We start from the raw sequence: 27,032 nt of genomic DNA, 5'->3' as shown, positions 1-27,032 counted from the left end.
GTGATTATGTTGATATCCTTTGAGCCTACCTAGGTTTGCTCCTGGTGGGGGAGTTATTAGGTGTGTATTCAGTACAGGTAGTGAGGAGCCACTGCTTCTATCTGCTTTCCTACAGTCCACACTTGCTTTCCCCATTGTAGCAGACCACAGGGGGAACAGCTTTCTGCCTTTGCCCTCCTTCCCCAGCCCCAGTGTTCTGAAACAACCTGCTCTTGGTACTGGGCTCAGGAAGCTATTCAACCTGCCATTAACCAAGTGCTGCTGGGTTATCTCACAGCTGATCTGTAACCAAACAGCCCTCTCCCCAATCGCCATTTACATACAGGGAAGCTGAGTCCCAGAGAGGGGAGATGACTTGTCTTTGACCGCATGGCAAATCAGTGTTAGAATACAAGCCAGTTTGTCACACTCTGAGGCCTATGATTTAACCACTAAGTCATCCATGCCACTCTTGACTCAGCCTGCCATTCCAGGAAGCAGCTCCCCAGATAGGAGGCGGAGAGATGAGGGTCTAGTGGTCTGCGGGCCAGATTGAGAGCCAGGAACTCCTAAATTCTAATTCTTTCTCTGCCACTAGCACCCTCTGTAGCGTTGGGCAAGTCATGTCCCCTCTCTGAGCCTTACGTTTCTCCATTTGCCAGCATTAATTAGTGAATGTTTGTGAAGTGCTGTGTCAAGTATTAAAAGGCTTTGTGCTCTGGTTCATCCAATTGTAGCCTCCCCTTTTTTCTTTTTTTTTTTTTTTTTTGAGGAAGGGAGCCCTTCAGTTGAATGGGCAGTAGGGCCAATCCCAAGGCCAAAGGGGAGTGATAACCAGAGAGCAGGCTCCAACTTGTAAACCAAAACCTCCCAGGGGGTTGCTGCTAAGAGATTAGAAGGGATTCCTTTGCCAGCTGGCATCTGGATTCCCCCGTCTATCTAGCCAGGCATTTACAGCATGTCCATCAGCACATTATTGTAGTCACAGTGTACTCCCTCACTCATCTTTCAGTGGGGAAAGCACCAGCACACACGGTAATAAGTGTGTGCTGCAAGGCTGGGCAGAGCTACTAGTTTCATCACAAGTGACTACAGGTCAAGGAGACCTGAAGAAAAATGAAAGGGATAAAGTTAGTGAGTGGGAAGGGCCCTTTTATCAGAGCCGGTGTTCCTTCGCTGCAGGATCCTGGCCAAAAGGGCAGCCAACCACTAGTTGCCAGCTAACCATCTAGATTTTTTTTCCTGTCTCATTAAAATGCCTGGAATTGTGTGTTGGGGCAGTACCACAATGAGGTGAGCAGCAGCTGCCTGCATTTTGGAGGAGGAGGAGCAAACTGGGATCTGATGGAAGCACTACACCTAAAGGAGAGGAGGCCCATGCAGAAGCCTGGCTGGTGGTGAGTATAGGCTACCAGCACTGAATTGTTGGGGATGGGGCAACATGTCCTATGGTCTTAAAAACATGACTAGGAGTAACTTTGGCTGTCTGAGTCAGAGGGTCTGTGTGTGCATGATGCTATTGGATTGGGCCTATTTATGGGTCCCACTCTTTCTGGAAGAGTCCAAGTGCAGGAGATAGTGTATCTGTATCTGGAATACCATGCCCTCTCTTTGTGGGAACTCTAGGTGAGAGCAGTGGGTGCTATATCTTGCCTTGGGCAGGTCTCTGAGACTATACAGTAGAACTGGGTGGCTAGGTTTGGCAAGCTGAAGCTGTCTGAATGTGTCTATGGGACAATTTCTTTGGTATTTATGTGTGTGCACAAGTCCATGTTTGGAAAACGATATATGTCTGTGCCCATTTGTGACAGGCTATGACTCTACTTGTCTCACTTGGCAGACTGCAAACAAGAGCATATCCAACTGACTGTGTGAAGTTGTTAAGCCACAGTGACTGTAGTGTACACTGTGGCAGGCTATCTGTAAGTGCATTGCCCTATGTGTTGGACTCTATCCACTGTTTTTTATTTATGTATTTATTTTGCATTGACAGGGAGGTTGTGTCTGCCTGACGGCACCTGGTGGAGGGGATTGCATATCCGAGGGCCTAGGTGGGATGTGGCACATACAGAACTGATACCATTTGGGTGGACTGCATGGGTCTTGACCTGGCCTTCAGGCTGAGTGTTTTATTTGGAAATGGGAGGAAAAGGAGCTTTCTGGCATGATCTCATCTTGTGAGTCTCTAGCTAGCCATCGTGCTCTGTGTTCCCAGTGAGAATGGGACAAGTGGTTCTGAGTGGGGGGCAGATCTCGCAGTCACCCTAGCCTATGCTGCAGCTAGAACAGAATTCTGATATGATAAAACCTCTACTCCTTCAGCAAATATTACCTCTGGTCAGAAAATTCCATTTCCCCAAAAAATTTTTATTTTTTTACAATGGTTTTAAGATTAATATTGTTTTTAAACCTTGGCAGGTGAGCCTGGGCTAGGTCCTTGTGCAGGAGAGATGCAGAATTTCTTAAGGCACCTCATGCACCACAACAAACACAGGGTCCTTTGGGGGAACAACCCAAGACTGGATGGGTCCAAATCTAGGTACCCACAGGAGCAACGGTACCTGCACTGACACAAAAACCATCTAGTAGGACCTCCAGGAGGGGAGAGGAGCTGCATGGCAAGGAAATGGCGACATCAAGCCTTCTGTGAATGGAGTTAGCACACCCTTCCCTTCTCTTCTCAGATCAGCTCATCCTGAGCAGCTTGAATGTGGGGCTTGTGATTTGGATTTAGACCTCAGTACTCAGGAGCTACAGAATGGACCTTTGTGATTTGCAGGATACAGTGTAAGTTGTGGGACTCCTGCATCCCAGCTCTGAGGCAGCAAGAGCCTGGGTGTGTCTCTCAGATCCCCTTCTTGGTGAACTTTATTTTTTTTTTAAACTTATTTGTTCCTTCATAAAGAAATCCTGATTCTTCAGGACAGAGGGAGGGCTGGAGTCCTAGGATAGCTGGAGCCAGAACAGGAAGGATTGTCCAGCCTCCCTTCCCCCTTTCCAACACGCTCATCACACTTTCCTGCTTCCCATTCTCAGCTATCCCCTGCCTCCAAACACTGTGCAGTTTCTCCATTCAGTGCCCCTCTCTTCCCCACCAAATGTCCAGCCATTCTGGAGTGTGGTCTTCACATCACCAAAGTGACTCTCAGAGAGAAGTACATGGAGCCACCAAGACAGATAAATGTTCCAAAAGGGATCCCCAAAGTGGGTGATATGTCCTGAACTGCATGGTTAGAAGCCCAGGCCTTAGTGTGCTCAGGTCTCTGGCCCCCTTGTTCTCTTCATGTTACTCTGGGAGCCGGAGAGTAGGTGGTAACAGTTTCTCTCTCCGCTTTGGGTAGGGCTGGGTGCCTTTCAGCTGCACTTGCAGGATTTCACCACCATGTTGGAGAGCTGCTCCACTTTGGGGGTCCTCCCAACATAGTACAGGATGGTGAGGGACTCCAGGTCCTGGGGGACACAGCAGGGCGAGGCAGACGCCTCTGGATTCAGCGTGTGATACAGGCCCAGCACCTGCAGAAACAAAACACAAGTAGGAACTAGGTTGGAGATGCCTGAAGCTACTGGGGCTACCATATGATGCTTTTCCACTCCAGTGGGATCAGCAGAGCTGGTCTCTCGGCATTTATGTCACTCAACACTATAGTACTTGACTGACTGACAGGGACACTCTCCAGTAGGTTTGCCCCAAAATAGGGCCTGTCTTTGAATGTTTCTAATCTTCCCAGCCTTGAATGAGCCTTTATTATTTATTGCCACGTCCATTTGCTTTGATAATCAAAATGAGTGGTCTATGGAGCACAAATGCAGCCTGAGTAACAACTAACTCCTCTTCGCAGCTGGGCATTGGCATGGCTGATGGTGTCAAAATTTATGCTTTTAACAAAGCAGGGTGTAACTAGCCTGGGGCCATGTTGTGCTGAGCTCCATAAAAAGCAGCTGAAAAAATCAGTGTTGTTGATTTCAGCCAACTTCTCCCGATAGTACTGGATTTAATCCAGCCTTCTCAAGTATCCATGATTCCCTCCCAGCTTTGAACCATCTGATGCTCTCGCTCCACTCCATCCTCCAAGTCCTTACAATATAGTATTGGAGCCAGAACAGAGTCCTGTGGGACCCCACTGGATTCCTCCTCCCAGCTGGCCCTGAACCACTGATATTATACTCTCTAGTCACGTAACTGTCTTATAGCAGTGGCCATGTTTCTCCTCAAAGGTGGCTGCATTTCAGTGGTGGGTGACTCCTACATTTACAAGGTGAAAATCTACTCTTACCTGCCCCAGTTCGGTCCCATTGACTGCACTGGAGTTGGCCCTATTTTAAATGAAAGGAAAGTTTGGCCCATAGTCTAAATCAGAGGTGGCCCGGGGGCCACATCCAGCCCTTCAGATGTTTTAATCTGGTCCTAGAGCTCCCGCCAGAGAGAGGGGTCCGGGGCTTGCACCACTCTCTTGCTCCAGCCGGGGAGCAGGGTCGGGGGTTTGTCCCACTCTGCACGTGTTGTGGCTCTGCATGGCTCCCGGAAGCAGCAGCATGTCTCCCCTCTGGCTCCTACACATAGGGGTAGCCAGGGGGCTCCATATGCTGCCCCCACCCCAAGCATAGCCCCCACAGCTCCCATTGGCTGGGAACCACAGCTAATGGGAGCAGCAGGGGTGGCACCCGCGGATGGGGGAGCATGCAGAGCCGCCTGGCCATGCCTCCAGGTAGGAGCCAGAGGGGGGACATGCCGCTTGAGGTAAGCGCTGCCTGGAGCCTGCACCCCTGACCCCCTGCCTCAGCCTTGATCCCTCTCCTGCCCTCCAAACCCCTCAGTCCCAGCCCAGAGAACCCTTCTGCACCCCCAATCCCTCATCCCCAGCCCCACCCCAGAGCCCGCATGCCCAGCCGGAGCCCGCACTCCAACCCCCTGCCCCAGCCTGGAGTCCCCTCCCACGCTCTGAACTCCTCATTTCTGGCCCCACCTGAGGCCCCACACCCCAACCCCCAATTTTGTGAGCATTCATGGCCTGCCATACAATTTCCATACCCAGATGTGGCCCTCAGGCCAAAAAGTTTGCCCATCCTTGGTCTAACTGCTTTGTGATCCTTGGGGTTGTACAGTGCTATGGAAACATCCTATTTTATTATATAGATCCATCTAATCCCCATTTCTTTAGCTTCCCTCTGGGACATCCCCTTCCCCGAAATGCTGCACACTCCCTGAGACAGAAGTGAAGTTGGCTCAAAGTGATTATTTATAAAGAATCTTCTGTTTCTCACGGTATTTGCCCCTAGGCACTGCTGACAAACTGCCAGACTAGATCACCGTTCTAACAGCTGACCAAGGTTTTATAATTAATCTTGTTGCTCACTAATTTCCTGCTTTTTCATTGTTACTTCAAAAATAGGAACCAGCCCAAATTCTCCTTACATTTACACTGATTCAGCCCCACTGACTTCCAGAAAGCTGCCTAACAGAACGTGCCCCCCTCCACACACACTTGCCCTTTTCCTGTGCCCTGGGAAGGAGATCTCATCCCCATGGAGCCATTGGTCCCACCCATCCTCTACCCTGCTTCCAGCATTTGTTCTCTAGTCACTTCCTTGGTTCCAGTACTCCCACTGCTGCTAGCCCTTCAGCTCAGTCAGGCCTTGCTGATGTGCATATGCTCAAATCAGCATGACAGTTTTAACCTGCTTCCTGAGATCCCTCCCTTACCCACTTAGCTATCATTGCATTGAGTATCCTGTTACCAGTGGCATTTTTAATAAAGCTTGATGCAAAGTAGTTAGTGAGCAATTCTGCCTTCTCTCTGTCTTGCTGCCATTTCCCCTCCCTAGGCAAGAGCAACCCCTGCATTCCTATTTCATTTGTTCCCTTTTGCAGGCTCAGCGGGGCACTGGAGTCTTTGCCGCTAAGTCTGCACCATCCTCATGCACACAGCACCGGCATGTCTCCCTTTTCTTGTAGATATTTAACCTTTAGGACTCTGGCCAGTCCCAAGGTGAAGTTCTTCTCAAGGACTGACCATGTCCTAGGGTCATCATGAGTGGGTTACCTAGAAGGGTAACTCACTAGTGCCCTAGAGGCATTAGCCTTCTGCAGATTTTATATGTGGATCATCCTGCTTAGTGGACTTCTCCCACAGCCCTAGGCCCTTTCTCCATGTGGCCCATGGGTCATGCAGGTGTCCTGCAGTGAGGAAAGGTGCCTCTGCAGAGAGGGAAATTTCCCATGTAACCACTTTCTCCTATTCCATGCAACTATCACAGCTTTTTTATGGATTTGCTCCTCTCCACAACGCACAGTGGAGGGGAATATATAGTCCTATCTACACCCAGAATCACGTCACCCACCACTGGAATGCAGAGCATTCACTTCACCCATCACTGGGTTATTAGGCAGCAGCTGTTTACAAGTGCCCAGCAGTGTTCGGTGACGGTTTACAACAGAAAGTGCAGAAGAATCCTATATCCAGTGGAAACTGCAGGAGGCGCTTAGGAAGCAGAATGTAATTACTGGAGTTGAAACTTGACTCGAGCATTTGGATTAACACCCCATCCATTACACGCACTCACCCCCGCTGCTGCCAAAAAAAAGTACCCGGGGATCTTTAATGCCCACAGGTGGTCAGCACGGCTGTTTAAAATCTCATTTCATAGACAGCCACACAAAGCTCCTGAACAGTGGGCTGGGGCATGGGTTCAGTACTGACTCCAAAGGAAGACTGCCCCCACCTGAACCACCCTCACCATTGTCTGCAGCACCCTGAGCTTTCCTGGCACTGGCCTAGCTTGCCCCTACTTCGCTTGGGAGAGTGAAATAGATCAACCCCAAGGAGGTTACATCTGCAAGCCACAAGCAGCCACCACCATTAGAAGCCCCTGTCAGTATCAAATGCCTTTCGTACCGTGCTGTGGGTTGTGTCTGCGCTGCGGAGGTATGGGCAAGGGCCTGAGCAGAAGTTGGCGAAGTAGCCCTTGGGCTCATGGACCCATTTCCAACCCAGGTCCTGTCGGAAGTCAATGTAGAGAGGACGCACACAGCAGTTCTCCTCCATGTTCCTGACACAAAACATTGGCACAAAGTGAATCCAAGGACATAAGAGAGATGGGAGCATCTGCCCCTCCCCGACATGGCTCAATGGTTTCATGCCCCATTGAAGGATATAGTCTTTTGAGCAGAAGGAGCTATTATCTCCAATGCCTGCTCTGACTGCATGACTTGGCCTGGTGCTATGGAAAGTGCCTCTGGGAGAAACAGAGTTTTGGGTGACCATGCTGCTTGGCTACAACAAACAGAGCTGAGAGTAGCAAGAGAGAGGGAAGTCTGCAAATATGGCAGTGCTCAACTTCTACCACCAGGGACATCCCCATCAAGGTGTCGGGAAGGGAGAGGGAAGAGCCTGGATACATATGAAAATTCCTTTTAAAATCAGAAATGGAACATCAGAAACAAATCATAATGCCCAAGAGTGGGCACACAATGTTCAGCAAGCCCCAGCCTTGGTTGGATGACATGGCAAGTTCCAGCTCAGACTGATAGTTCAAATGTGTCCTATAGGAGGCAGTTCAAGTCCCCATAAGTCACACTCACTGGCTAGCAGCTCAGCTGCAATAGCGGGGCCACTTTTCCAATCTGTGTTAGTTTCTCCTAGGACCAAACACCACTGAGTTTTTGTCCCAGAATGGCCCAGCACAGCTCTGCCCTTAAAAGAGCCCTGGGGAAAATACTGATTCACAAACATCTCAGAGGACCCTGCTCATCCCAGGAGTTTCCAATGGGCTGGAAGCTTCCAGGTGTTTCCATGCCACCTGGCAGAAAAAACAGCAGCTGTCCCAGAACTGGTGATCCTGCTGCTGCTTGACTGAGGGGGAAGGATAACACCATGGGTAGGTGGGGTCCTTACTTACCGGAAGCAGTAATTGGTGTCTAGAGCTCGTTTCTTCCTGTAGCCTCCCAGAGCCGGACTCTCAAGCCGATGTGGGGGTAACATCATCAAAATCAGGTGGGGGTTGTGAAGGCCCTTCTGCTTCTTCAGCCGCCCCAAGTCCCCACGCCCATGGTCATCTTCACTGTCGATGCCTGAGGACAGAAAAAGGCACCCTCCTGTAAAGGGTTCGCCTCAAAGCAGAAATGGGGAGTGTATGGACCAAGGAAGGTGTGGAGAAGAGACCCCAGAAGACCTTTCAGCGACCTGGACAGGACTGTGTAATGCTTGCTCCCACTCCTAATCTCTCTATTACATTCACTCCTGGACTGCTCCCAAACTGGACTCTTACTTGGCCAGTGTGAATTTGGTTCCCATTGGCCTGAAATAGAGGCTTGTGGGCCACTTGTTTTACTATTTGCAAACTGCTGGTCAGGCTGTTAATCAGTCCCCCTCTCTCTTGGCTTCAGTCCCAGGACAGGCAGAAAGATGAATGGTTTAACGATGTCAGATCACTGGCACTCTGCAGAAATAGCCTCAGAAATCGAGCTGGTGGGGGCTAGTGGCTATAGCCCAGGGCTCAGAGCCAAGAGATTCCTAGTTCTTAACCCAGCCAAGCCACTGTCTCTCTGTGCCACCTCAAGCAGTATGTCCAACTCCTGGTGCTTAAGCCACCCTATCTGGAAACCAGAGTGAAAAACAGACTCTTATGAGAAATCTGAGAATTCAGCAGAGTCAAATTTCCCAGAGAGAGGTTACAACACAAAATTACCTCTTTCTGCACACATCCATCCACGCACACATATATATACACTCATGCACTTACTGGCACGCACACTCATCTAAACACAGAATTCATGCAGTGAAACAATCCATATGCAAACCCATATCTATAATCACTACATGTACATGTATCAGAGGGGTAGTCATGTTACTCTGGATCTGTAAAAAGCAACAAAGAGTCCTGTGGCACCTTATAGACTAACAGACATTTTGGAGCATAAGCTTTTGTGAGTGAATACCCACTTCATCAGATGCTTGTCTGACGAAGTGAGTATTCACCCACGAAAGCTTATGCTCCAAAACATCTGTTAGTCTATAAGGTGCCCCAGGACTCTGTCACTTTTTACATGTACATGGAGTTCCCTGGGTGTAAATTACTCAAACATTCAGATCAAGCTGGAGATTCAGTTCTTCTGCAGCTGCTCCATGCTCCCCTCTCCCATAAGGTTCCCCCAAACCTTGCCCCTTGTCACCTTTGAACTTGACCTCCAGCACCTCGTTAAAATTTTCCAAGATGTCTCCATTGGGCTGAAAGGTGTGACATGGACAATGGATGCTGATCTCCAGACCCAGGTTGGACTCTGCAGAGGAAGAGGTGACCCCATGAGAAACACATTCTAGCTATATGAACTGTCCTCCAACTTATGAAGAGAGTCCCAGGGAGGTCAGAAACCCCATAGCTCCTAGGATCTGGGCTCAGCTCAAGGGCTGCTGGATGACATGGAAGGTGGGGACCAGCTATCATCTTAAAAAAGAGAATGAGAAGGCTTCACTTGTACCAACAGCCATGCCCTTGTTAAAAGGAAACTTCTCCTGAGGGGAGAAGGACATTTATGGCTAGATTTTCTAAAGTACTCAGCACCTAACAGCATCTGTTTTCTTCAGTGGGTGCTATTAGAATCTGAACCTTTTATGTTCAAATCTGGCCCTGAGTGTTTGTTAAGTCAGTTTTCTTCACCATCACTGCTCCATTAACAGGCCTCCATCTCCTGCTGGAGGAAGAGACCTGAAGTCAAGTGAGTTTGACATGAATAAATGTTTCACTGGGAGCATTTTGCCGAGCCCTGATCAGCACAGCAGCTGCATCCTCCTGTTTTTGTTGATTTTCCATCTAAGTCACACAGATTTTCCTGAGGTAATGTGTTTCTTCATATTAACGAAAACTTCCCGAGACCTGCCATACTATGTGCTCACAAGAGAAGTTCTCATGGTAGCAGGAATCTGTTGACACTAGATTCTTACAGAAGCTTCTATTCTATGTCTTTGTATGAATGGAAATGGCTAGCTGTCTATGGTATTGCTAAGGTACCTGTCACCTTGATATCTAAGCACCATCCACACTGTGATCACTTGCATTGCACAGTATCAGCCAGCAGGACTGCCCAAAGCTAAGTGTGATACAGGCACTGAACTCAGGCCATTAAGGACAGAAGTTGGACTGCTTTAAAATAGGAGGAGCCAACAAACTCACGGCTCATTCTTCCCAAGACTGGCTTCATGCCAAGTGCCTGCATTCCAGCTTTCAGTGACAGCCAGGTTCCAGCTGTGAGGGTAATCCAGCTGTGACTCATGATACCTGTGATCCAACTATGAGGAGTACTGAGAGTTACCCCATAACTGTTTGCTGGCTCTGCTGAATGGTAGCAGAGGCAAAACTATTAATATGTTCTCAGTCACCTTTGTACACTGTAATACTGTGGCCTCTATCTAGCTAGATGTGTCAGACAAATGCATTAGACTAAAAGCCTCTGGTATTCCTTCATCTTTACACCTGTGAGACTTTAAACAGGCATGAGAATCAGGATTCTTGGTCCCACCACATTGTTTGCAGTTCTAAGGGAGCTCAGCCTCTTGAAGAGTAGGAAAATTTGCAGCTATCATATCCTGCCTCGGACTGAGGGAACTACCCTTTGCTAGAGGGAGATGAGGTTTTCCTCTCTACATTATCTGAAGGAATGGCACTGGTGGCTCCCTGAGTGAACCAGACCCTCCACCCAGGCCCCTCTGAGACAGCAAGACCCCTACCTCTGCGCAGGAGCCACTCACGCACAGTCTCAGTGACATCGAAGGACAGCCACTCTGCAGAGCCCCTCGTCTGCACATTCCTGCCACTGAGGTAGCGCTGCTTTGCTATGTGTTCGTCAGGCCGGAGGATCTATGTGGGGAGGAGACACAAAGGGAATCAGCCAGTGCAGCATGGCTGGGGAGCAGAGGCACCACACATTCTCTGTTTCCCCACCAGGGTTAGGTTTGTTATAAACTAATCTAGGAGGAGTGTGCCAGGGAGGGACAGACTGGGAATGGCCCCATCTTTCCTTCAGGAATACTCTGTCACAGGTGAGAGTGATATCCACTCTCTGTGCACAAACTGGAGCATTGCATGAGGCCTTCACAAAGCATCCTGCTCTTAGAGGACTGGCCAGACCTTCTCCTGCTGTGTCCCAGTGGCAGGGGAGGGTTGAGGGAGTGCTAGCCTAGGCTGAAGGAGAGCCGGGTTCAATTCCTGCTCTCACCATCATCCTGTGTGACCTTGGGCATGCACCTTAGTCTCTCTGTGCCTCAGTTCCATCTGTAAAATGAGGATAATAGCACTTACTTGCCTCACGGGGGTCTTGTGAGGATAAATTCATTAAAAATTGTGACGTTCTCAGATGCTGTGGTGATGGGGGCCATGTAAGTACAATAAATAGGGGTGTAACTCCAGAGAGGCATGGAACACTGGAATACTGCAGCAGATGGAAACCTCTAGGAAAGGGCATCATGCCAGGATACCCATGGTATCTGAGAATGAGGGAGTAGGAAAAGAGACAGCAAAGACCCAGGGGAGAGAAGGACCTGAAAAGGTCAGGCTGAGGTGACTGCCTGCGCTGGGGGAATTAAGAGGGTTTTAGCCCCTTCCTGCCCCCCTGCCTTTGCACACCCTAGCTCTGTTTAGCCCTGAGAGCCGCAGCCAAGCTGCCCCCTCATCCTGCCCCCAGTGCATGGAGGTGGGGGAGACCCACTCACCTGGAAGAGCTCGATGCGCTGCTCACTGCGTTTGGAGCTCGGGTTGGGCACTCGCAGCACCCGAAATTCAGCCCGGAACAAACTGGTGCTGTTCTTCTCTGCTGAGGACACGTTGAAGCGGAACACGTTGGAGGTGATGCTCTTGGGGCAGATGCCCAACTCATCTAGGAGACAGCGAGGGAGGCTGAGAGCCAAGGGCCAGAGTAGGAGGGCCTGGGCAGAACAGACAGCTAACCCTGTGAGCAGCAGTGGATTGGCAAGGGGCATTCTGAACACAGCCTGCCATTCGAACTTCTGCCACATTTACACTGCAATCTGACTGTCCTGGCTGAAGAAAACAGATGGGGGCAAATTCTCCACCCAAACCTGCTCTAAACCAGGGATTTTTCTGCAAAATTTTCCCAATGATGCTACCATTGTTTCAGCTTAAGCAGCCACAGCAATAGAGAGCCCCAGGTAGACCAGTCGCCAACATTTTTTATTCCATGTCATCTGACCCAGCTCAGGGCAGGTCTAATCAACACAGGTTTAAAATGCCAGTGGCCATGCAATCCTCATCTGCACTAATGCTCCCACTGTTGCTGCCGCCAAGGGAGTTGAACAACATTTTTCTGGAGTAGACAAGGCTTCATGAACATGAGTCCCACCCCACTAAAGGCAAGCGAGTACCTCTGGATTTACATCACCATTTCTGAGCACAGGACATGGTCCAGTTGTCTTTGAACCTTAGTTTCACAAAATTCTCCTTAGAAAAAACTATTTGGATATGGCGCTGTCTCTTGGAATGAAAACTGGCCAGAGGCCACAAAGCATGAGGCAAGGAGGGGACTTTGGGGGTGTTGTCTAGTGGGGGTGTTAATAAGTCAGTCTTCATTGATGGACTGGATGAAGGACTGACATCTGATACTAGCCGCAGACACCAGCAAGGACAGAGAAATAATCCCAAGGGACCTAGAGAGATTAGACAAATGGACTGGAAATAACAGAATGGGGCAGCCTGCTGGGAGAAAGTACTCAGACCCCAGATACCCAACAGGAAGAGAAGGGAGAGGCCTGGAGAATGGATGTGGTATGAGACAGAAGAGAGGCCCTACAGAATGAGCCTCACCTCACCTAACACATTCTACTGCCTCTGTGCTCCCCCTCCCCTTTCCTCTGCCCTGATTGCTCCTGTGCCCTAGGCTTACGGAACTGCCCAGCCATACCTGGGAGTGCAGCTCCCTGAATTCATGCTTCACCTTCATCCTGGGTACAGAACAGCCCTCATGACTTCCACCTCTGAAACCAGCATCACCCTGGCCCCTTCAGTCCCTACTCCTCTCTGCTCCCATATGCTGGTTTACTGCTAGCAGCATAGAGCATGCAGCTTCTCACGTGCTGCAGACCCAGCATAGTGAATGGGCCCTCAGTGGGGCCCTAAGCACTGCTCTATTGTGTCATTTGATGTGACATTTGTGTTGGTCTTAAGAAAAGCACTATCCCATGTTCCTGCTGCAATCCCAGCATGTGACGAACAGACAGGAGGCCCTGTTAATCCTGAAATAACACCCTGGTCTCAGACACTTCTCTTCACAGCACCATCAGCTTCCAAAGGAAACAGGTCAGCAGGCTCTGAAGAGAGGGGCTAGTGTTAAACCAGCACCTTGGAGAGATGACAAACCTATCCACAAATGGACATAAGCTCCCACCACAAGTTCCCAGGGCCAAATTCTGTTCAGCATGCCACTGGTTTAATCCACAGTCACGACAAAGGCCCTTCTCTTGATTTACACCCGGACTCCGAGAGCAGGAGTGCAAGAGTTCATGGAGATTCACCCCCTGGATACTCTGGCTTTCCAGCCAAGCCAAGGTGTAATACAAAATGCTGCTCCCATTGAACTTGCTTGGGAGTTTTGCCATTGGCTTCTTTGGGAGCATGGTTGGAACAACTTCTCCATCAAGCAGGATTTATCTGATGCATTGCTCTCATCCAGGAGACTGATGCTTGGTGCATAATGGGTGATTATCCCAGAAATGGTTCAGATCCCTACAGCAGCTGCAGACAGGACTGCTCATACCCACAACTCAGCAGCAGACTGAGGACAAGCCGAGCCATGCTGTGATAATGGGCAGGTAGTTTCTTGTAGCAAACCATGAGTCTTGGTTTCACTCCACAGAAAGGTGCTGTATCTCCAATGACACATGAAATCAAGGCGTTGGCCCATATGCTCGTTAATAGTCCTTGGGCAGCCTCCTGGAAGAAGCATAAGCATAACAGGCAATTCCATTCTGCCCCTAGGACCACTCTGTGGTTCCAGGTGGATACTGTCTTTCACTTCACTTCCTGTCCTAAACTGTTTTATAGTGTTGCTAGTCACTATTAGCCAGGTGGCACTTCCATTCCAGAAGTGGCTGCCTGTCAGTGGTAGATGAAATGATTCCTGTATCCATGTACATACTTTACCCTATGTGCAGTGCAGTTAAGGCTTAGTTAATTAATGTGTATAACAGACCCTGAGATCCATGGCTAAAAAGTACTAGAGAAAGGCTATTGTTTTTATACCTTTTCCCTCTCCTGCTGTCACCACATCCTCTTCTTTCTGTCTGCCTAAGCTTTCTTTCTAGCCTCATCACCGTGTTATCTGAGCACTTCCCAAGTATTTACTGGTAGAAATAATCTTTCTTTCTTTCTTTTCTTTTCAGAATGTAAGAGAAATAGCTTGCTTCCGTTGACTATGAATGTGCTGTACACAGGGGCGGCTCTACAAATTTGGCCGCCCCAAGCAGTCATGCCCGGGAGGCGCCCCCGAGCCGCGGGAGCAGCGGACCTGCCGCGGGCATGACTGCGGAGGGTCCGCTGGTCGCGCGGCTCAGCTGGACCTCCCGCAGCTGCGGACGGTTGGCTGGTCCGGCGGCTCCGGTTGAGCTGCCGCAGTCATGCCTGCGGGAGGTCCAGCCGAGCCGCGGGACCAGCGAACCGTCCACAGTCATGCCTGCGGCAGGTCCGGTCGTCCGGGGCTCCGGTGGACCTCCCGCAGGCATGACTGCGGCAGGTCCACCGGCCCAGCCTGCCACCCCCCTGGGAAAGGGCCGCCCCAGGCGGGTGCTTGCCCCGCTGGGCTCTGGAGCCGCCCCTGGCTGTACAAAAAAGGCTTTGTTGAGAGAAAGCTAAGCTGATGAGTTCTGTGTTTCATTCTGAATGCAGTCAGTGCTCAGTCTTGTCTCTTGTGGTAGTCTGGGCCCAACTCCCATGAAATCTCTGTCTCCAACACTCATTAGCCTTGCCCATTGGTTGCCTGTTTCATTGATCTGGTGGGATGGAGCTGTCACTGGAGGTCCTGGTCACAGAGGAAGAGGTGATCGACCTCTCAGGAAGTTAGAGCCAGTCCCACCAGAGGTGCGGAGAGGAAGTTTGAATATCAGGACAGAGACTTCAAACTGGACTCTGGGCTTGATCAGACACCAGCGCAGGGATCTACCTAAGCAGACAGGCGTTTGGAACCAGCTACACCTGTTCCAGAGTCTGGTGCTTCATTTGTAGATCACGTGAGTTGCAGTAACTGAGCCTGGAGATCATGAATACATGGATATGGTCTGTGTCTGATAGGGTGGAGTGCAGGCTGATGACCATTCATCACTGAATGGAGCATTTTTTGCCCCATTGCGTATTTGGGTGTCCAGTAGCACCAAGAAGCCCAAAAGGGCTTAGGGCTGTGAGCTGACTCAACAATCTGAAAGCAGATGCCTTCGATAGTAGAGGATGTGATACAGAAGGCAAGTTCTTCAAAGTGCTTCCTTCTTCCAACCAATGTAACCTCAGCTTTGCCTGAGTCACTATTAGCCAGCTGCTCTTATTCAAGTGCTAATTTCAGGAAGGCTCTAAATGAGCTGGGAGATGGTGCTGTTTGTTTGATACAAAGGAGAAGTGGATCTGGGTATTGTCTGATGGCACTTCTGCCCATGTTGTCTCACCAGCTCCTCCAATGGCTCATATATATGTTGAATAATATGAGGGAGAGGATTGAGACTTGTGGGTCTCTGCAGTTGAGGGATTTGGACGTGGAGGGACAGTTGGCCAAAGGACCCAGTGTGTTTGATATAACTGCACCCATCTCCCAAGATGGCCTCTGTTTTGTGACATGAGGCCAGGCAAGGTCACTCACTGGCAGATATGAGTCCTTCTCTCTGAGACCATCCAGCCAGCACTCAAAACATAGCTCGGTCTGAGTCACCTGAATCTCAGGAGACCCTGGATTCCTGGAGTAGAGGGACTTGGATGGGCAGAAGGGCATTATTCTGATTATTCTTTTAAGGTTGGTTCTTATAGGTTTTTGTCTCCAGATGTATGTGCTTTGGAAAGACAATGGCATCCTTCTCTTCTTTAATGAATCTCACCTCTCTCACCACCCCAACTCTAATATAGCAGAGCCTCCAGACACACCCATGAGTTGGGAGTGTGGAGGGGAGCAAGATATTTGACTATCTTTGGCTGCTGCTCCCTCACCCCATATTCCCTGTGACCCTCACTCATTTGTCCCCTTGAAATCCCACCTGTGCAGTACAGTGCAGATACAGGTAGCCTACATGCTGAATCCAGCCATCTGTGTATGTGAAGGAAAACACAGAAGGCTTCATGCCTCCAACATCTGTCTCTCTCCTGCTTTCCCCAGATAACTGTTGGTCTCTCTGGTTGTCTCTCTCTTCTGGTCTCCAGAATAGGCTGCTTGCCTCAGGTGTGAGAAGTGGGTGACTCACACTTGCCATTTATTATTTGTGGCATATGGCTCTGAGTGCGGGCTGGGCTCTGACAATGGGCTAATAGTAGTTTGGAGCTCCCTACAGCAGTGGTTTTAAAACCTTTTTTCTGGTGACCCAGTTGAAGTAAATGGTTGATGCCCGCTACCCAACGGAGCTGGGGATGAGGTGCTTGGGGTGTAGGAGGGGCTCTGGGCTGGGGTAGGGGGTTGGGGAGTGGGAGGGGGTTAGGTTAGGCTGGGGGGGCAGGTTCTGGGGTGGGGCCAGGGATGAAGAGTTTGGGGTGCAGGAAGGGACTCTGGGTTTGGGGGGTGCTCAGGGCTGGGGCAGGGGATTGGGGTGCAGGGTTGGGCATGGGCTTATCTCAGGCAGCTCCCGGTCAGCGGCACAGTGGGGGTGCTAAAGCAGCCTTTTTGCCTGTCCTGGCACCGTGGACCGCGCTGCGCCCCGGAAGTGGCCAGCAGCAGGTCCGGCTCCTAGGTGGAGGCGTGAAAGTGCTTGGGGCGGGGAGCAGGGAAGTGCAGTGCGCGGAGCCCCATGGGCCCCCCACCTAGGAGCTGGACCTGCTGCTGGCCTCTTCCGAGGCACAGTGTGGTGTCAGAACAGGTAGGGACTAGCCTGCCTTAGCCAGGCAGCACTGCCAACGGGATTTTTAATGGCCCAGTCGGCAGTGCTGACCAGAGCCGCTGCGACCCAGTGCCTTACAGTCCGTTACCAGCACTGGGTCGCGACCCGCAGTTTGAAAACCAGTGTTCTACAGGCTGCTTGGTGTGGATGGTACAAGTGGACAGGGCTGGGGAGAGGACTGTAGTGGCACCACTGTCCCTTGAGAAATAAATTAGGAGACTCTTTTAAGCCAATGATATTCAGCTCCTCCCCCATGTACTGCTTGCAAGGCTGGGAATGGGATGGGAACAGGGGCTGCCATTCGCCCAAACACAAACAGCCTGTGTTTGGGAGGGTTTTGCTGATTACCTAGGACAGAAAACTCTGCTCTCTAGGGAAGTGAGACCTTCCTTGAGCAATGGCCACCTTCCCCTGCTGTGCGCTAGTGCCCTGGGTAGCACAGCTGAAAGAGCATTCCCTCAAGTGACTGAACAGCTCTGATCATGGATAGGGCCAGGAGCCTGCTTTTCTAACATGACCAGATTTGCCCTGGTGCAAGCTCCCTCCTCAGCTTTCCCCATTGTCAAGTTGGTGTCCTGGAGAAGGATGAGGTCTCCAAGCCAGTGAGTTGTTCAGCTGAAGATTTGGAGTTAGGGAAGTTTTGAGCATGGGTATGTGTATGTGTGAGACTTCTCTGTATCAGCCCCTACGATCCTTCACTGGAGTAAGACTGGCTTATGGCTCAGAACTTGCTCTACGATCCCCACCTGAGAATGACAGAGTCAGGGGACAGTTGAACATTAGCCACTTTTGAAGACATAGGGCCAAATTCAACCCTGGTGTAAGTAGATTAAACCCCACTGACTTCAGTGGGGATGTGGCTGCTTAAACCAGGACTGAATTTGACTCGTCTCCTGTGGCAGCTTAGTTCCCAAGATGTCTCTCCCCAGGACTCACACTGGCCAGTCCCAGGAATTCAGTTCAAATAACACTTTAAACCCAGTGTTTAGTCATAACCTGGGCATTCTGGATCTGGATGGGGAAGGTTAAATAATTTTAGTGCTAATCAAAATAAGAGACTAGCAGAATAAGACACCTGGTAGTGATGGGGGACTTTAACTACCCAGACATCAGTTTGAAGAGTAGTATGGCAAAACACAATTTCCAATAAGTTCTCAGTATGTATTAGTGATTGCACAACTGCAAACTATCCTGATTTAAAGGAAAGATAGGAAGAATAGTAAGAGGCCAATATGGATCCATCAGGAGCTCTTTAATGACCTGAAAATCAAAAAGGAACCCTACAAAAAGTGGAAACATGGATGGATTGCTAAGGGGGAGTACAAAAGAATAGCACAAGCATGTATGGAGAAAAATCAGAAAGGCTAAGGCACAAAATGAGTTACACCTAGCAAGGGACATAAAAGGAAATAAGAAGAGGCTCTTTGAATGCAGTAGGAGCAAGAAAAAGATAAAGGAAAGTGTAGGTCCTCTGTTTAAAGGGGAAGGAAGGCTAATAACTGATGACATCAAGACGGCTGATGTGTTTATGTCTGTTTTGCTTCAGTCTTCACTAAAAAATTTAAAGGTGACCAAGTACTTAACGTAATTAATATTAACAACAAGGGGGGAAATATGTTAAGAAATAGGGAAAGCACAGGTTAAAGAATATTTAGATAAGTCAGATGTATTAAAGTGGGCAGGGCCCGATGAAATTCACCCTCGGGTACTTAAGGAACTAGCTGAAGCAATCTCAGAACCATTAGCAATTATCTTTGAGAACTCCTGGAGGATGGGTGAGATCCCAGAGGACTGGAAAAAGTACCTATCTTTTAAAAGGAGGAACAAAGAGGACCCAGGGAATTATAGACCTGTCAGCCTGACTTTAATACCTGGAAAAATACTGGAATAAATGATTAATCAGTTTATAGGCACCTAGAGGATAATAGGGTTTCAAGGAATAGCCAGCATGGATTTGTCATCAAATCATGCCAAACATATCTAATTTCCTTTGACAAGGTTACTGGCCTAGTGGATGTGGGGAACCAGTAGACATGATATATCTTGATTTTAATAAGGCTTTTGATACACTCGAACATGACACACTCATAAGCAAACTAGGGAAATGTGGTCCAGATAAAATGACTATAAGGTGGGTGCACAACTGGTTGAAGACTGTACTCAAAGAGCAGTTATCAATGGTTCACTATCAGACTGGGAGAACAAGTTTAGCGGAGTCCCACAGGGGTCAGTCCTGGGTCTGGTACTATTCAATATTTACATGAATGACTTAGATGATGGAGTGGAGAGTATGCTTATAAAATATGCAGGTGACACCAAGTTGGGTGGGATTGCAAGCGCTTTGGAGGACAGGATTAGAATTCAAAACAGCCTTGACAAATTGGAGAATTTATCTGAAATCAACAAGATTAAATGCAATTTTAAAAAAGTACAAAGTACCACACTTAGGAAGGAAAAATTAAATGCACAGCTATAAAATGGGCATAACTGGCTAGATGGTTGTACTGCTGAAAAGGATCTGGGAGTGTATCTCAAATTGAATATGAGTCAACAATGTGATACAGTTGTGAAAAAGCCTAATATCTTTCTGGGGTGTATTAACTGGAGTGTCATATGTAAGACACGGGAGGTAATTGTCCCGCTCTACATGGTGCTGGCTCCGCTGGAGTTGTGTCCAATTCTGGGTGCCACTCTTTAGGAAAGTGTCCAGAGGACAGCAACACAATTATAGGTTTAGAAAACCTGACCTATGAGGAAAGGTTGAAAGAACTGGACATGTTTAGTCTTGAGAAAAGAAGACTGAGGGGTGTCCCGATAGCCTGCAAATAGGTTAAGGGCTGTTATAAATAGGAGGGGGATCAATTGTTCTCCATGTCCACTGAAAATAGGACAAAAAGTAATGCACTTAATCTGAAGCGAGGGAGATTTAGGTTAGATATTAGTAGTTAAACTCTGGAATAGGTTTCTGCGGGAGGTTGTAGAATCCCCCTCACTGGAAGTTTTTGAGAACAGGTTGGACAAACACCTCTCAGGGATGGTCTAGGTTGACTTGGTTCTTCCCCAGCACAGGGGACTGGATTTGATAACCTCTTGAGGTCCCTTCCAGCACTATATTGCTATGATTCTGTGATTAAAAAGAGTCTGGCAGGTAGTGGCCCAGGAATGTGGCAACTTTCTCCCTCACCCCTTCCAATGCACCTCAGTCCTGGCCTGCACCACCCCCTGCTCTTCCATTCCTGCTCTCCCCCTGCCAAGGTATGCCAATGCACCTCAAATGCCAGCCTGTAGCAGGGTGGTCATCTGCTCCTGCCTTAAAAGGCTTAAAGGGTTAAAATAGCCTGGGGAGAGGGCTGTGGCAGGGAAGGAAAAGCTAGGCTGATTGGGGGAAGCAGCCACAGCTGGGGCTGTGCCCCAATCAGGCCACAGCTGGCCCTATAAGAGGGCTGAGGGCCAGAGGCTGATAGACTCTCTCTAGCTTTGAGAGGAAGGGACCTGAGAGAAGGTACCTTGAGTGTAGCAGGGCTTGGGGAAAGCCTGGGGAGCTCTGGCCTAGAAACCCCCCAGGCTGTGACCTAGTGGAAAGCCAATTAGGTACTAGGGTTGCAGGGGGCAGCCCACGGGTAGGCAGAGGCAGCAGGTCCAAACCCCCCTTGCCTATGATGAGTGGCTTTGACACTGCAATCTGCCCCAGTGAGTGGGGGCTAGATGGTGACTGGCAGTAGCCCATGACTGAGGCAAGGTGGGGATAGATGGTTGGGGGTTCCCCTGGGTGGGGAAACCTTGAGACTGTGGGGGTATTGCTAGGGGGCAGCACCCCAAAGACAAGGGGCAGTGGGTCCTGGGAGGGACATGAGGGCCAGCGGCAGCAGGACACCAGCCTGCAGAGGGCGCTCTGGAGGCTGGAAATGCTAATTCCTGGAGATGACCAGCAGGAGGTGCTGCACAGGTGAGTCCCGCACCATCACATTCCTATTATCTTTTCTCACATTGCTCCTGCATTTGAACAGGCTCCTTCTTTCCTGGTACAAACTATCCTCTTTCTACCCCTCTAGAGATAGCATCCAAACCCTCTCCTTTCACTTCACCTTACCCTGCTGTGCTCCACTGTGGTGCTATCTGACACCATTTTCATAGAATATTGGGGTTGGAAGGGACCTCAGGAGGTCATCTAGTCCAACCCCCTGCTCAAAGCAGGACCAATCCCCAGACAGATTTTTACCCCAGTTCCCTAAATGGCCCCCTCAAAGATTGAACTCACAACCCTGAGTTTAGCAGGCCCATGCTCAAACCACTGAGCTATCCCTCCCCCTAAACCATATTTGTCTATAGTGTGTCTGATTTTGACTGTAAGCAGCTCAGGGCAGGGATCTGGCCTACCAACGTGTTTGCAGAGCACCATTAATGTCATTATAGTAAGATATAAATATTGTAATAAGTGGCTAACAGCCCGCCTTCCTGCCTTGCAGTCTCCTCTGCTCCTTGAGTCCTGGTGTCTCCTGAGAAGATAGCTAATCATATAACCATATGGCATACAATCTGCTAGAGATTAAATGAAATTAGTTGCATTACCCCATTGTATCCCTTATTCCACTTCATCATGGTAAGAGTAATGTAAATCTGGCAGTATGGCTGCAATCTGAAACTGCCACCACTGAGACACAGCTCCTTCAGTACAACAGTGCCAGGAACCTCTGGCACCAAAACAGCATCCCCAATGCAATACTACAGCATCAGGGAACAGCCTGCATTGTGACATGATGGCATGTCCTCCATTGTCTTCCAGAACTGGGGAATCTCCAGCACTGACTGAATGGAATGCTCAGTGCCTACATCCACTCAGCTTCCGAATCTGCAATCTGCTGAGGGTTTGTGTCTGCTCAGTCTCCAGGTCTCTGTATCTGCACCTGAATCTGGTTACTGTCTGCATCTGCGTCTGCTCAATGTCTTCTCTGCACTTGCTCAAGATCTGTTTTTCAGTGTCTCCTTGGTGTCTGTGTCCCATTGGGATCTCCTCTGCATCTCCTCAACTTCTACTTTGGTGTCTGCTCTGCACCTACTCAGCATCTATGTGATCATCTGTTCATTATCTGTCCTCTCAACATCTGTGTCTCCTCAGCATCCCCTCAGTGTCTGCATCTGCTCAGTATTTCCTCAGCATCTGGGTCTCTGCATGTATGCAGTGTCTTAATATCTGAATTTCCTCAGCATCTCCTCTGTCTCCCCTCAGTGGCTGAATCTCCTCAGCAGTTACATCTCCTCAGTTTCTGTCTCTCCTCAGCACCTGCTTTCTATCTCCTCAGCATCTCCTCCATGTCTGTCTGTCTTCCTCAGCACTCATATCTTTGTCTTCTCTGCATCTGACCACACTCTGCACAGAGTGAAAGGGTCAAATCCATCCCTGCTGTAACCACTGAAGCCAGCAGAGTTTTGCCACAGATGAATTTGGCCTAATGCCTGGGACTCTGTTGTCCACGTGTGAGACACTTAGATTTCTGCTACTAGTCCTTGGGGGTAAATTGAGCCTACAAGCCTCAAACTCTTTCCTCCTCTTCCTCCCCCACCCCCATCTTTTTTCCTTTCCTTTCTTCTTTCTCCTCTACTCTCCTGTGTGTCTCTTTCCTCCCTTCCCCCCTCCTTCAGGATCTCAGGGCTTCAGACGTTGGCTGGGCTTGCTATTCCCTGGCTAGAGTCTGGGCTGATGTTATTCCAAGACACTGAAAAGCCCGTCCCTTGCCTGCCCTGTTGCCAATGCTCGAACTCCTCCACCTGCTGCGGGGCTGCTCTCCAGCTAGCGCTTGGCCTTTTTAAAAAAAAATAAATTGTTTTAAAAATTAATCTTTGTTTTTTTTCCAGACCCCTGTCTTGTCTCATTCCCCCCCCCCCCCCCAGCTTCTCTCCAAGCTCCCCTACACACTCTTTCTGGAACTCTTCCCACCCCCACTCTGTCCAATGACTTTCTGCAGTCCCGCAATACACACACTTGCTGCCCCCTATCCGATAAGCAGTAATTTCAGAGCCCACGAGGACACCTAGTGGTAGGAAGGGGGTTCCCAGAATTCTGTCTGCCCTCAGACTGAGGGTTTGTCTGTGCAGTCTCTCAGCATTAGCCAAACTTCCTTCCCTTGTACTGCGCTTTGAAAATCTTTGTCGTAAACACATGAGTCACATTCACTGAACATATATGTTCAAAGACATGCAAAAACAAATGGATCTCAACTTCCCCATATGAGCAAATACACACACCAAGAAACACTGCACATTCCAACACATTGACTCTTCCCAAGCATGTATAAACACACACAAAGATGCGCACATCTCACACCCACTCAGGTATACTGCAAGACACCGAAACAAACATATGTCACTCCATCCTCACACAGGCCTGAAACACACAAATACTCCTATATCACCAGTAAGAAATGTAGATACCTATCTCAGACACACACAGTGGTGGTACTCACACATACATGTACACACGTGCACACATAGATATAACATATGCAGATGCAGACTAACAATGTATCATACAGTGTGTATATATACACACACACACAAATAGGCCTCTGCCCATACATTCACCTTTGTACAGACATCTGCATGACCATATGCACATGCATACAAACCCACATCTATGCATTGTCAAGCACACACTTTACAGCCAATGTGGTGTGGCTCGATCACCTGAAAAAAGCAACAAAAAGGAGATTGCTATGACCACCACTTTTCTCTTTGCTAGAGGTGGTTCAGGCCAAAGCAGAAGTGGCCACAATTATCCAGAAATCTGCCTCCTAGCTTGGAATGACCATCAGGGTCTGTGAATGCCCCCACCAGGAAACTTCATCCCTTCCCAATGGAAGTCCTGAGTATTCTTCCTGCGTTCCCATTCCTCTGTCCTAACCCAAAGGCTTGGGTGTCCTTTCCTTCTTCCCCTTACTCCCCCCGCCCTTTTCTTCCCGTGTCTAGGAAGCCCGTAGGCAGCCTTGCCTCTCAGCTTCATGCACTTTGTGCCTCCTGCCCAGCCTTGGATTCCTCCCAGGATGATGCCCTAAAAGTAGGGTGACCAGATGTCCTGATTTTTATAGGGACAGTCCTGATTTTTGGGTCTTTTTCTTATATAGGCTCCTATTACCCCCCACCCCCTGTCCTGATTTTTTACATTTGCTGTCTGGTCACCCTACCTGAAAGCAGGAGCAGAGGATGACAGGGAACTTACTGTGCTCGGGGAGACCCTGGATCATGTCAAATTTGTGGATCTCCTTGGCATAGTAGGCGGACTCGAGACTGTCCTGAGCGCAGCTCTCCTCCTTCTCGTCCTCCATCTCCTCCAGCAGCTCCCGGGTGCTGTTATACAGGGCCAGGATCTGGTAGGGCACATGAGCTGGTCCCACTGTCTCGGGGGGGCTCATGAGCCTCAATTTGCTCAGGATCTGCCCCCTAATGGCCTCCACCCTCTTCTTCTTGATGTGGTCAAGGTCTAGGGTGGTGCAAGAGGAGAGCGAGAGGCTGACGGTGGCAAAGCTCAGCAGGCAGAGGACCACCAGAGCCCGTTGCAAGTGCATCTTCATGTGCGAGAGTAAAGAGGGGGCCACAACGGAGAGAGACCCCAGAGGAAGCGTAAGTGGGCTAGGGAGACCAGGCAGGGCTTTCGGTGCAGCCTCCCCAGATCCTACAGACTGAGGCTTGGCAAGAAGGTGCATGAACTCACAGCGCTGTGAGCGATTCAGGACTTCCAGGAAGCGCTGGCAACACTTAGGAAGGAGAAACAGGCTCTGTGCCTCGGCGAGCCGGGATCCTTCTCCATGTGTCCAAGCAGGACCCGCTGAGCCAGGGCTCCAGGCAGACCAGAGCAGGGGAGGGGGGCTCCGCACGAAGCGCACTGCCAGGAACAACAGCAGCGACGCTGAAGCTCGACTGTGCCGCGGGGCAGCCTGGCAGCTCCAGAGGCAGGTCCCCTGGAGCAGCGACCTGCGGCGCACGTGTCAGGCAGGCAGGGCAGGGCAGCCCCCCGGGGCCGGGCAGGCGCGGGCTCGGCACTTGTTGCGGGCACGCACCATCCACGCGCTCCCCTTAGCTCACATCCCCTCGGGGGGCAGGGTGGTTTGTCAGTCGCTGCCGCTTGGCTCCATTGGCTGCTGACTCGGGGCTGGGCGCAGTTAAGCGACGGCCGGGCTGCACATCCCTCTGGCGCCTCCGCGGGAAGCCAGGTGGGAGCCTGGGGCAGCCCTGCCCTGCCCCTCGCCCCTCGCCTAGGGGCTCTGCTGGCGGTATCCCCCAGCGCGCAGCCGGAGCCCGGTGCTCCGTGTCCCTTTCGCTCGCCCTCTCCGGCCCCGGGGCCCCCTCGCTCTCTCACACACACTGACTCTCTATTCCTCTCGGCTGAAATTTTATACCTCCCTCCCATGACGTCTGCGGGCCTGCAGAAGGGTGGGGGAGGGACCTGCCAGCCCAGCCTTCAGCTTCCAGCCGGCTTTAATGCGTGCCACAGGCCAGCGCGGGGAAGGACGCGGTGGCCTCCCCTGCCCTCCGGGCTGTCTGGCGTGAGGCCCGTTTCCAACCCTGCCTGGGGGGGGGGTGTCGGTGTTTTGCCCCCAGACACATTCTCCCCTCCGCACAGTCCCGCTCCTCCTCAGCTCAGCCCCGACCGCGTTGTTCCCGCTGCTCCGGTGAGCAGGGGTGTGGCGGGGAGTGGCAGCGGAGCAGCGCCACCCTTGTGCCTGGCCCTCCCTTCTCATTCCCTAGGGTGACCCTGGAGGGAGGGAAGCCACCGCCCACGCCGGGCTGGCAGATCCCGAACTGGGACGTTGGCACGTTCCTGGGCCTGTAACAAGAAGTCCCTGCTGCCCGGCGTGGGGGCCAGCGCCCCGGGGCCCCGCACTGCTTTCATCGTGGCCAGGGGCAGCTTCGCGGACAAGCTCGGTCCGCGCTCCCGGGGCTGGGTGCGGGTTTCGGGAAGGCCAATAGCGCTCTCTAGTGGGGAGCACATGCCGCTGGCGCGGCTCGTAGGCAGCCCGCTCACCCCCGCCGTTCCCAGACTGGGCTCCTTGCAGCCCTCGCTGGTGGTCCGCAGAGAGCTGGCGGGTGACTTGATGCTGGCGCCTCCGCCGATTTCCAGCTGCTAAATTGCATTAAAAGAAGCTAAAAATACATGACATACTTTGCTGATGTGCTTTTTTCCATGTGAGCAATTGCTGGAGTTGCTGTAGGGATGGGATACAACGAGGGAAGGGAAGGGACACGCGGGCAGGGTGGTGGTGGAGGTGAGGGATGACAGGGCTGGGCAGGTAATGGCAAATAGGAAGGGAGGTGGATCCAGGAGAGGGCAGCAGGGTCTGGGAGAGGGGGGAGATAGGAAGAGGATCCAGGCAATGGTGAATGGGGGGGGGGGGGGCTGTCAGATATGGTTCCTGACTGTGGGTAGGCTGGATCAAATCTTATGCCCTAGATTCAGAAGGCCTGGACAAGTAGAGGTGCTATCTATTCTACATGCCTACATGGCCCCTCTCACCATAGTGTCTGAGCATCGCACAATCTTTCATGTATGTATCCTGTGAAGTAGGGAAGTACCATTAGCTCCATTTTCCGAAGGGGAACTGAAGCACAGCCTTTGGATATGTCTACACTGCAAAATAATCCCCACAGCAGGAGTCTCAGGGCCCTGGTCAACTGACTTGGGTTTGCGCTATGGGGCTAAAAATAGCAGGGTGGACGTTTCCACTGGAGCTGGAGTCCTGGCTCTGAGACCCTCCGCCCTCCTCAGGTTTCAGAGCCCAGGCTCCAGCCCAAGCAGCAATCTCTACACTGCTATTTTTAGCCCCATAGCACCAGCCCCTACAACCCCAAGTCAGTTGACCTGGCCTCTCAGCCTCACTGCTGCAGGTTTTTTTTGTTGTTCTTTGGTTATGGGGGTTGTTGTTGTTGTTTTTTTTTTTTTGCAGTGTAGATGTACCCTAAGTGACGTGTCCTAGATCACACAGGAATTTTGTGGCACAG

At 50.5% G+C, this 27,032-nt stretch overlaps 1 protein-coding gene across 2 annotated transcripts; it reads right to left on the bottom strand.

Annotated features, from left to right (window-relative positions):
• Positions 1-1,302: 1,302 nt before the first annotated feature.
• On the bottom strand, positions 1,303-25,382 carry TGFB3 (transforming growth factor beta 3). Of its 2 annotated transcripts, none has more exons than XM_039539099.1 (7): positions 24,256-25,382; positions 11,682-11,845; positions 10,701-10,830; positions 9,149-9,256; positions 7,876-8,047; positions 6,873-7,026; positions 1,303-3,492 (listed from the first exon to the last, which is right to left on the bottom strand). In XM_039539099.1, exons 1-7 carry the CDS (start codon positions 24,737-24,739, stop codon positions 3,334-3,336), a joined length of 1,371 nt encoding a protein of 456 aa, XP_039395033.1. In that variant the 5' UTR covers positions 24,740-25,382; the 3' UTR covers positions 1,303-3,333. The 2 variants fall into 2 exon arrangements, with proteins under 2 accessions (XP_039395033.1, XP_039395034.1); XM_039539100.1 differs by lacking the exon at positions 24,256-25,382 and adding an exon at positions 21,612-21,776 and having other exon boundaries at positions 11,682-11,894.
• Between the last annotated feature and the right edge of the window lie 1,650 nt (positions 25,383-27,032).

The sequence above is a fragment of the Mauremys reevesii genome, linkage group 4 (genome assembly GCF_016161935.1).
Source record: "Mauremys reevesii isolate NIE-2019 linkage group 4, ASM1616193v1, whole genome shotgun sequence".
Classification (NCBI taxonomy): Eukaryota; Metazoa; Chordata; order Testudines; family Geoemydidae; genus Mauremys; species Mauremys reevesii.
This window is presented reverse-complemented; position numbering and strand designations above follow the sequence as displayed.